General features: G+C 36.0%; 2 protein-coding genes across 3 annotated transcripts; both read left to right on the top strand.

Annotated features, from left to right (window-relative positions):
* The first annotated feature begins 757 nt into the window (after positions 1 to 757).
* On the top strand, positions 758 to 7,644 carry LOC108003440 (tryptophan 5-hydroxylase 1). The gene is made up of 12 exons (XM_017065679.3): positions 758 to 3,722; positions 3,943 to 4,047; positions 4,219 to 4,432; positions 4,979 to 5,082; positions 5,145 to 5,212; positions 5,287 to 5,337; positions 5,848 to 5,946; positions 6,023 to 6,069; positions 6,133 to 6,268; positions 6,435 to 6,561; positions 6,681 to 6,910; positions 6,994 to 7,644. Exons 1-12 carry the CDS (start codon positions 3,624 to 3,626, stop codon positions 7,331 to 7,333), a joined length of 1,620 nt encoding a protein of 539 aa, XP_016921168.2. The 5' UTR covers positions 758 to 3,623; the 3' UTR covers positions 7,334 to 7,644.
* Positions 7,645 to 8,257: 613 nt separating this feature from the next.
* LOC107999396 (phospholipase A2-like) lies at positions 8,258 to 10,559 on the top strand. 2 transcript variants are annotated; one of them, XM_017059198.2, is made up of 5 exons: positions 8,263 to 8,524; positions 8,920 to 9,213; positions 9,306 to 9,465; positions 9,916 to 10,068; positions 10,141 to 10,559. In XM_017059198.2, exons 2-5 carry the CDS (start codon positions 9,072 to 9,074, stop codon positions 10,217 to 10,219), a joined length of 534 nt encoding a protein of 177 aa, XP_016914687.2. In that variant the 5' UTR covers positions 8,263 to 8,524; positions 8,920 to 9,071; the 3' UTR covers positions 10,220 to 10,559. The 2 variants fall into 2 exon arrangements, with proteins under 2 accessions (XP_016914686.2, XP_016914687.2); XM_017059197.3 differs by having other exon boundaries at positions 8,258 to 9,213.
* The last annotated feature ends 67 nt before the right edge of the window (positions 10,560 to 10,626 follow it).

The raw sequence follows: 10,626 nt of genomic DNA, 5'->3' as shown, positions 1-10,626 counted from the left end.
GCAAGATGTCGCTCACGTTAGAGACGACGACGGCCGAGCACCAACGCTTCGACGCCGCTCGTGACGTCCCCCTATTGATTCCTGCGTGGTGGGCGTCGCGCATCCGATGATTTTCCGCCGCCAGGAAATCGAACGGGAGAAGCCGAGGCCTGAAACGCCTTGGCCGCACGCGTCCACGGTTGCCCGATTTAATATTTCAATCGGGACGACCCGATCGTGGCGACTCGCTGCGCCACCTCAAAACGAAAATATTGATACGCGATCTACAGTTTCGTAGGGGAGAAGACCAGGGGATGAACCGAGCTCGTTGTGTTGACGAGAAGCCTTTTAACGCGTTTCGAGCTATAAATTGAGAGGAGTAGAATTTCGTTTATACGAGTTTATCTCGGGGATGGAGCGGTTCGAATAAACTCTCGTTTCCATTTTAATTCTGATGATAGAAATGGATATTGAGAGAACTATATTGAAGATGTTTGTATTGAGAGGAATATGGATGTAGAATGTGTATATACTTGCTATAAGAATTCAGTAAATTAGGAACATATATATATATGTATCATAGATATTAAACCTAAAAAATGTCGAGGGAAAAATGTTAAATTTACACCAATAAATATTATAATAAATTGAATTTGTAGTCATTTTACATTAAGAAGCAATCCTGTAATTAATGGATATCAATGAATAAATCTTGAAATAATAGCAAATACTGCTCCTATAGATAATACATAATGAAAATGACCAACTACATAATGTGTATCATGTAAGATAATATCAATTGATGAATTTGAAAGTATAATTCCTGTTAATCCACCAATTGTGAATAACATAATAAGACCTAGAGATCATAAAACTGAGATGTTTAATTTTAATTTTGAACCATGATATGTAGCTAATCAACTAAATACTTTAATTCCTGTTGGAACAACAATAATTATTGTTGCTGAAGTAAAATAAGCTCGTGTATCAACATCTAATTCTACAGTGAATATATGATTATATATTTATAATATATATATATACGTTCCACAATAAGATTCGTGTCGATTGTTTATCAAGGAGAAATATTAGATGTATAAATAATTTCATTGTGGATGAATTATTTATAAATATCTGTAATTTGTAATTTTAGATATTTTAGATAGAGTTGAGGAATAGAAGGAAAACGGATAGAGAGAATAAGTTAGAGGGAATAATTAGTACCGGTTAATCGAGTTAAAGAAGTTAAGTTTAGACACAATTGAACCCGTGATTCTTCGCGATCTTTCTTGAATCAAAATCTTCAATCTCTTTAACGTTTAGTTATCTACTTATGTAAAAAGCTATCCGCGACAGAAGAGCACATGATTTTCGTTGGATTGGATCCGCGCCAAAATTAAATTGGTTCGAAAATCTGCCTATAATAGAATCATTACTCGTAATGGCGTCATTTTCAATTTATTCGACGTAAATGAGATATTTTTTTTTTTCCAATTCTTAATTTTCATTCATTCCTTTCTGCGAGTAACTTCTTTGTTCGAATCAGTAGCCCACTTATTCGTGCTAAGAGCACGATCCAAAAGGATCTTTCTCTCGGCAAACAATCAATACCTATCATCTTGTCCTTATTTACTTCTTCCTCCACTTTTCGCTAATCGATTAAATCCTTTAAAAAGCTCGATTTGTATCAATACTTTGGTAAGAGAATTCAAAAGAAAGTTGAAATTCAATTTGATTAATGATTCGAAACAGAAGGAGAAATGTTTTTTTCTAAAACAGATTGATTCTTTTTTCTTCTTTCGAGTATTAATATATTCAAAATGTAAGAAAAAGATATTAGAATATGCACAGATAATACAAGGCTCGATAACCTTTTCAAGAATATTAATTTATAAAGAACGTGTATCGACCAATTTGACAAATTTCCCTGAAAAAAATAATAGAAGAGAATTTTTTATTCTAGAAAAATCAAATTTCTATCTTGTAATTCAACAATGCCTCCAACACTTTAAAGTTATTTGCGATACAATGGAGACAAATTACGAAAGTTCAATTTTGGTTCAAAGGATGGTAAGATATCACGTTTCGTAGAACCTCTCGTAGATGAGAAGTGAATTTGAAGATGCGGGTACGACGAGAGGATACGATTCAATGATATTTTTATAATTATTAAATTCCACCGAATTTTCTCGATAATTAATTTTCAATCTTTTACAGATCGAAATACATGCCTGATGCGACTGGTCATCTTGAATGCAGAATCTCTCGATCAAATTATTTACCAATACACGTGAATATAATTTCGACGCGATTTAGATACTCGATGATAAAACACCCCCCCTCCTGATCGAACGATACTCTCAATTCTCTTAATGCCACGCTCGGTATAATTCAGCAAGGGTGGTAGCTGATAGCGGTAAGTGATGGACATTGGTAATGTGCTGCATCTGCTTTGCCACGAGGCGAACGAGCGTAGTCGCTTTTATTAAACACGCCCTTTGTTCCGTGGAAAAAGAAACACGAAAGCGGGAAACGATTGTCTTTCTGAAGTAGAAAGAAAGGGAGGGAAAAAGAAACAGAAAAATTAAATAATCCCACCCTTCGAAAAGCACTTTCTCGTTCAAGGATATCGCTTATATCTACCAATATATTGTTCCTCCAACTTGGAATTATTGGATTATTGATATACATAAATATTAATATATTATAATACGTTGCGCAACATCTTGCACGATACGTTACAATGTAATGTTGCGTGTATTTGAAACGAGAGGTGAATCAATAAGATCTATTGATCTAATCTAATAATTAAAAATTTTAAGTTTGGATAAACGTTATCCAATTATCAATTGGCAAGTATTTACAATACTTGTGAAATTGAAGGAAAGGTACGTAAAAAGAAAAAAGGTATAAATAAATATTACAGCGATGACGCAACGATCCTCGTTAGAATCGAGTCGAATCACCGATCGAGCAACCAAAAGGCTGGATCCGTGTCTTTTCCTCGACGGGCTAATTTCGCTTGGCCCAGAAATCCAAAGAAGAATCCGTTTCGCCGGATCGTGAAAGGACAGGGTGAATGAAGGAGGAGGAAAAAGAGAAAAGGGAAAAAATAGTCGCGAGGACCTTGCAATTTCTTCTCCCATCGTCTCGAAACCACCACCCACAGTTTCGTGGTGGACTCCAGTGACGTCACCAGGAGTATATCCTGGAACAGTTGCCGTTAAATGGGGGGGCTCCTCTTCAACCCCATGAAAAGTCTTCTACCCGACCAATAGGGGAACTTCGTGCCACTGTGCGTCGACCAATCGCGAACAGATGGTGATTGAGAAAGGCGCGTAGACGGAGGGGACCGAGGTCTTAAGAAGAGCGGAGGATACCGGTACCGGGACACTGTTGCTCGCGGCCCTCGAAGAGGCGAGTCGTTCAACTTGATCTCCTCTTAATCTCGTCACAGAAATTGTGCCAGTGCCGTTATCTCGCGACTTAGAGTCATAATAGAATCATAATAGAATAGAGGAATCCAAGGAAGAATAGAAATATTACGTTTGGAAATTAAGAGAGGGTTGAAAAAGTAGCATAATATATTTTTAAGAGTGGACATCTCTCCTTTCTTATTCTCGTGTCGAATCTGTTGTCTAGTTATGAGTGGTTCTGGGAAAGGTCTTCTCGGGGTGTGGTTGTACAGAAGAGGCGACAACTGGGCCATTAAAGAAGGAAGCCCCATTCACAAGTCGAGCGATGTACGTTGTATTCAAAATTGCTTTTCTCGTTATTCTTATATACATATTTTAAATCGGTCAGAAGATTTTTAATTATCCCCGTTGATACTTTTTTTTTTCTTCATTTTATTTTCACGAAACTGTTCGAATTAGCATCTTTTATTAGTGTACGATGTTGATAAGTAAGGAGAAAAGAGTCAGGTACAGACAACTTCTTAGATATCTTCTTTCATTCGTTCAGATCCCCATGGTCGAGCGCAAATCGAACAACGACAACAAGAATTCCGTCGTTTTCTCGTTGAAAAATCAAATCGGCGGTTTGGCACGAGCATTGCAAGTTTTCCAGGTACGATATTTAACTCGACGATCGGAAAGGAAACGCAATAATTTTATCGACTTATTACTCTTTTTAAAAAAACGAATATCTCAAGTATAAGAATATAAATTGATTCTTCTTGAAAAAAGAAGATGCTTGATGAAAATATTTTACGTTTTCTCGATGAATCTTATCACGAAGGATTTGGGGGTGAATGTGATTCACATCGAGTCACGGAAGTCTGTGCGCCGCGGCTCGGAGTACGAGATCCTCGTCGATGTCGAATGCGATTCAAAAAGGATGGAACAGTTGACGAGAATGTTGAGCCGAGAAGTTGCCGCGATTAATTTAGCCCAATACGAGCAAATGGGGAGTATCCCTCACGCTCCATCCCTTTCCGCGGCTCCGAGTTTTGGTAAGTCATCTCATACGTTTTCCTTCCCCCCCTCCGAATGTATCGTCCTGAATTAACTTGCGTTATCTTCAACCAAATAATTTACCAAATAATCTAAATTTTCTTCGAAGCAAATTTTCAAGTGAAATTTTAAAGTAATTTTTCGAGGATCAATTGTTATTCCACTCGTGTCTTCAACTTGCGTTATCTTCAACCAAATAATTTACCAAATAATCTAAATTTTCTTCGAAGCAAATTTTCAAGTGAAATTTTAAACTAATTTTTCGAGGATCAATTGTTATTCCACTCGTGTCTTCAACTTGCGTTATCTTCAACCAAATAATTTACCAAATAATCTAAATTTTCTTCGAAGCAAATTTTCAAGTGAAATTTTAAACTAATTTTTCGAGGATCAATTGTTATTCCACTCGTGTCTTCAACTTGCGTTATCTTCAACCAAATAATTTACCAAATAATCTAAATTTTCTTCGAAGCAAATTTTCAAGTGAAATTTTAAACTAATTTTTCGAGGATCAATTGTTATTCCACTCGTGTCACTTCTGTTAGATTTCAGTGAGGTAGATATGCCATGGTTCCCACGAAAAATATCGGATCTGGATCAGGCTCAAAACGTGCTCATGTACGGATCCGAATTGGACGCGGATCACCCCGTACGTTCTTCTTCTTTTCGATATTAATAAATTAATAAATCTAACGTGATTATCATTTTCAGGGCTTCAAAGATCCGGTCTATCGCAAACGTCGCGTGCAATTTGCGGATATCGCCAACAATTACAGATAGTACGTTCGATTAATTAAAATTGAATGTTGGAAGAAAGAAGGGGGATCGTTTATCGAAATCAATTCTGTTTCAGCGGCCAAGCGATTCCCCGAGTTCAGTACACTCAGGAGGAGATCAAGACATGGTCTGTCTGATTTTCGCGTGATTTAACGCGTATCGAAGCACAATTTTCGAAAAAAAAAAAGGAAAAGTAAAGAGAGAGAAACGAGAACTCTACTCTCGTTACTCGAAATCTTCGTACGTGCTTCGACGGGCGCGAAGCTAATCGATGGCGAGAAAAAGATTCTTTCGATATCTTGGCGAGATTTTGCTGCAATTACGAAACAATATCCTAATCCGATATAACTAGGAAAAAGTTTCCCTCCGTTCTCCTCGCAACAAGAGCCGAGATTGACTCGCGTTGAATACGCCCCTTAATTGTCCTTATTTAATTTATCCTCACCATCTTCGAGTGACTTCTGTAATTCAATTTATCCCGGATGTATAGAAGATAGATAAACGGTCTAGTTGAAGACACGCGATATACACGGGACGATAATATTTTAGAACGAGAAGAAAATGGTCTTGATGACCATTTTTATTTACACGTATTTGTACCTGTTGGAAATAATTTTATATTTACATTTCTTTTTAGGGGTACCGTTTTCCGTGAATTGCATCATCTTTATCAGAAGCATGCTTGCAACGAATATCTTGAGAATTGGCCAAAGTTGGTGAAATATTGCGGTTATAGGTGAAATTTTTATTTCTGCTCCATATTGAAATTGAAACTTGTATATATAAAATATAATTGATATTGTTGTCGGCAGAGAGGATAATATACCACAGTTACAAGATGTGAATGTTTTTTTGAAACGTGAGTAAATTACGATTAGAAAAAGATAAAAGAATACAACTGTCATTTGCAATTACCAATTAGGCACTACTGGATTTCAACTTCGACCCGTGGCTGGCTATCTATCGCCGAGAGACTTTTTGGCTGGTCTCGCTTTCCGAGTATTTCATTGCACCCAGTACATTCGACATTCGTCCGATCCCTTTTACACACCTGAACCGTAAGCGGTTGGAGATCATAGCAGTAGAAATAAAGAAGATAAAAACGAATAGATAATTATTTTAAAATCGTATGGAATGAAATAATAAGACAGGACAATGCTCGTTGAATCTTTTCTTCATTTATTTCTCTCTCTCTCTTATTTAATTCTTTCCAATCGTCTACAGAGACTGCTGCCACGAATTGTTGGGTCACATGCCGCTACTAGCGAATCCAAGTTTCGCTCAATTCTCCCAAGAACTTGGACTGGCTTCGCTCGGAGCTTCGGACGAGGATATCAACAAATTAGCGACTGTAAATGCTTTGCATTCGCTCCTTAATCTCGTCAAAAGTTTAAAACGATAAAAGCGAAGAAATATTTAACGGATACTTTTTCTCTTCTTTCTCACTTACGTCTCGTTCCTTCTTTACAGCTTTATTTCTTCACGGTGGAATTTGGATTATGCAAGCAGGACGGCATACTTCGCGTTTACGGGGCGGGTTTATTATCTTCCGTCGCGGAACTGAAACACGCGGTCTCCGTTCCTGAGAAAACTTTCCGATTCGATCCGGAGATAACTTGCAAGCAGGAGTGTATCATCACTGCGTTTCAAAATGCTTATTACTATACGGACAGTTTCGAAGAGGCGAAGGAGAAAATGCGGTAAAAGAACCAATAAAATATCGTAAATTTTGAAAAACGAACGAGATCGAAAGAGGCATTGATCCCTTCTTTTTTATTTTTAGAGCATTTGCGAACCAAATACAACGACCGTTTGGATTGCGCTATAATCCTTATACGCAATCGGTGGAAGTGTTGACGGATGCTCAAAAAATCACGGCAGTAGTGAGTGAGCTGAGAGGCGATCTCTGCATCGTTTCGAACGCTCTCAGGAAGATACAAGAGCAGGATGACACGGTGGATATCGAGAGGATAACTAGTCTTTTGACTCAAGGAATCGAATTGCCTCAAGATACCTCGTCTTCCGATAGCGATGTCGATAAAAGTCCTAATATCGAGACGCCGGAAATATCAGTACGAAATCAAAATAATATATATTCCGATGATGATATAATTAATGATTAAAAAAAAAGAATTTGTTTCATAAGTAATTGAAGTTCGATGTGCATAGTGAATTATCGTTAGAAAAATTATTTCTCTCTTTCTCTTTCTATATATATATATATATGTATGTATGTATGTATGTATAGTCTGCGAAGAAAATTATTAAAATTAGATAAATGTTTTATTGAACTGAATGTAAATCGCATAATGGATTGTAGAAATATGTCATATAAATATGTTAGAATTCTTTATGCTTGCAGAAAATTATATTTAAATGATATTGTTAAAGTTATACATATGGAAAATAATAAAAAAAATTATATAAAGTACAATAATTGGACATTGTTATTATATCTATATTATATTTATACAATTAGAACGTCAAGTTAGATAGAAGTAGTAATAATGTAAGTAATTTTTAGATGTTTAATTAATTAATCCAAAAGTATCGGAAGGGGAATAAAATTGATTAAAATATGAGAATTCCCTTTTCGGCGAGTAAATTTTTCAATAGTATAGACAAGGAGAACAAATAGCAAGAGAAGGATAGAAATAGGATAAAAATTCGAGAATCAGCGCCATCTCTAGAGTGCCGCAAATGAAACTCAATATAGACAAGGAGAACGAATAATAAACAAGGATAAAGAGAATAAGAATTGACTATCCGCGCCATCTCTCGAAGAAGAAAGACATTTCTTCGTAGGCTCGATAAAAAAGGATAAGAATTGAAGTTTAGCGCCATCTTTCGAATCCCTTTGAAAAATATCGAGAACGTGTTTCTTAAACCATTTCACAGATGGCGCTTAAAGTCAATTCCCATTCTATCTCTATCCTTCTCTTACTATTTTCTGTCCTTTTTTATGAGTTTCATTTGCGGCACTCTTGAGATGGCGCTGATTCCCGAATTTTTATCCTATCTCTATCTTTCTTTCACTAATTTACTCTCCTTGTCTATACTCGCTCTGTCAAAAGTGAAATACGTGATATTGATCATACATACTTTCATAATTTTCCTCTTATAATGTGTTTTAATTTTCAATACAAAAAATTGTTTATTTTACAATATATCTTTACAATTTCATATTCAGACATATAAAGCGAATATTTTGACGACATTGCAGCGCATTGAGATTGAAACGAATGAAAGTTTAAACCAATAGAGACTGGCAACAAAGAGAGAATCTTAAGGAAGCGTTCGAAAAAAACGAACAAGTTACGAATATCGTTAAAAATCATATCGTTCGAGTCGTGCGCGAACTATAAAAATTCTGAAATTCTGTAAAAAAAAATTCTGTATCTACCTCGCGATCACTTTTTTATTTTTGCACCGTAGAGAGATAATAATCATTACACGCGAACACACGTAGCGTTTATCTTTCAACTATGCGCATAAACAAACGCCGTCCAACGCGTTAAAATTACGAGCTCATATTTCAGCCTATCTATGGATTCCTATGCAACACGTGGAGGATTATTCCAAATCCAAGCCATTAACTATTCTCTTTCGAATAGTTTCTCTTCTTTCTTTTCTTTTTCTTTTCTCTTTTTTTTTTTTTTTTTTGCTTTTGAAATTTTGTTCTTATCGCGCTTAATTTTCACGATTTCAGATTAAAACTGTCGTAAAAAAGGCGAAGATTTTAATAAAATGGAAGAACAGCGCGTTCTTGTGCTCTCGTGACCATCGCCGAAACGAAGCCTTTTCTCTTGCTTCTCCTAAAAAAAAAAAGAAGAGATACTTTTTCTTCATCGCTGTTCCACGATGCGCGTTCTCCGCTCGTCGATTCTTCTCGTTCTCTGCCTGTTTCTCCACGCTTCCGTACAAGAATGGCAGATTCAACACAAGGAGGCCGACGATGAGATTCAGGAACGAATAAAGACGTCCACGTTCACAATTGTTCCACGTAAGTGCACGGGTAAATGATACAACGTTAATTATTTGTCTACGAATTTTTCACTCGTTATATTTTCTTTCATTCCCTTCGAATGGTGGCAGAAACGAAGTGGTGCGGGCCAGGTAACAAAGCGAAAAACTTCGACGATTTGGGATACTTTAACATAACCGACGCCTGCTGCAGGGAGCACGATTTCTGTCCCGAGAGCATCAAAGCTTTCAGAAAAAAATACGATCTGTGGAATGCAAGCATATTCCTCAGGTTCTTTTTTTTCTTTCTCTCTCTTCTTTTTAATTCAATTCGTACATTTTCCCCTATTTTCTTCTTCTTCCTTTTAACTAGACGTTAGATATTTCCTTCAAAAACATCCGACGAATACTTCTTTTTCTCTATGCGCTTTCCTTCATGATCTTCGATTCTTTGAATTAGTTTTCTTCTCTCTTTTTTATCGATGCTTTCCTACGATGAAACGTGGAAAGCAATAACTTCAATTTTTCCCAAGTGTTCGCGCGATGATAAATGATCACGAGTGATCGTTCTCTCGAGTGATTCGTTCCTTGATTCGAAGAATAGATGAGAACAGAGAGGATTACTAGATTATTAGAATCACACGCTTAACAATCTAAGATATCGTTCAGCGATTCACGAACCATCGATGGATTTTCAATGCGTTTTGGAAAGGGTTAAGAAACGAGAAAATTTGTCGAACAGGTCAAAATGTTCCTGTGACAATAAGTTCTACAAGTGTCTGAAGAAATCGACAGAGAAAATCGCTTCCATTATAGGTAAGGTTTACTTCAACGACATATTAAATCCAAAGTGCTTCGAATTCGATCATCCTATCACCGGCTGCAAAACGTACGAGTAAGTGGAAGTGATAAAATTTATAATCGTTTTGAAGTTATTTCAAATATTTCTTAACAATTTTTTTCGTAGAAAGGGACGTTGCATCAAGTATAATTTGGACAAGAAAAAGCCGAAGATTTACCAATGGTTCGATCTTCCCACCTTTTGATTATTGATTAATTATTAATTAAATGCTTGATTAACTCCTTCGATTATTATTTTTCATTCGATTCGATATCGTAACATTTTACTTTGGAAACAAATTTTTCAATCTACCAAATTTGCCCAGTCGATGAAAGTGAAACGAGTTTTTCTATTTAATTAATATGGATGTCTTATTTAAAGAGGTATCAATCTTTTGAAAATTAAGATCAAATGAAAAATTGTATCCTATGAATTTCGAAGAAAGATTTTTCATTTCTTCTTCAAATGTATGTATATATATTTATGTATATAAAATTGAAGAATGTTCTTGTTTATCATAAAATAAATTTAAGAATTATATGCGAGATTCCTAATTTCAATTTATCAATAAACAATCATCCGTTAAATTACACGTAAGTAACGTAATAGATT

Source organism: Apis cerana, linkage group LG7 (genome assembly GCF_029169275.1).
Source record: "Apis cerana isolate GH-2021 linkage group LG7, AcerK_1.0, whole genome shotgun sequence".
Lineage (NCBI taxonomy): Eukaryota > Metazoa > Arthropoda > Insecta > Hymenoptera > Apidae > Apis > Apis cerana.
This window is presented reverse-complemented; position numbering and strand designations above follow the sequence as displayed.

Bases quoted from the DNA above. Each gene is read 5' to 3' on its own strand.
- LOC108003440 (XM_017065679.3), top strand. From the start codon at position 3,624: ATGAGTGGTTCTGGGAAAGGTCTTCTCGGGGTGTGGTTGTACAGAAGA. The intron at 4,433-4,978 runs GTAAGTCATCTC...CACTTCTGTTAG, and splicing joins TTCCGCGGCTCCGAGTTTTG to ATTTCAGTGAGGTAGATATG. The intron at 6,070-6,132 runs GTGAGTAAATTA...ATTACCAATTAG, and splicing joins TGTGAATGTTTTTTTGAAAC to GCACTACTGGATTTCAACTT.
- LOC107999396 (XM_017059197.3), top strand. From the start codon at position 9,072: ATGCGCGTTCTCCGCTCGTCGATTCTTCTCGTTCTCTGCCTGTTTCTC. The intron at 9,214-9,305 runs GTAAGTGCACGG...GAATGGTGGCAG, and splicing joins CACGTTCACAATTGTTCCAC to AAACGAAGTGGTGCGGGCCA. The intron at 10,069-10,140 runs GTAAGTGGAAGT...TTTTTTTCGTAG, and splicing joins ACCGGCTGCAAAACGTACGA to AAAGGGACGTTGCATCAAGT.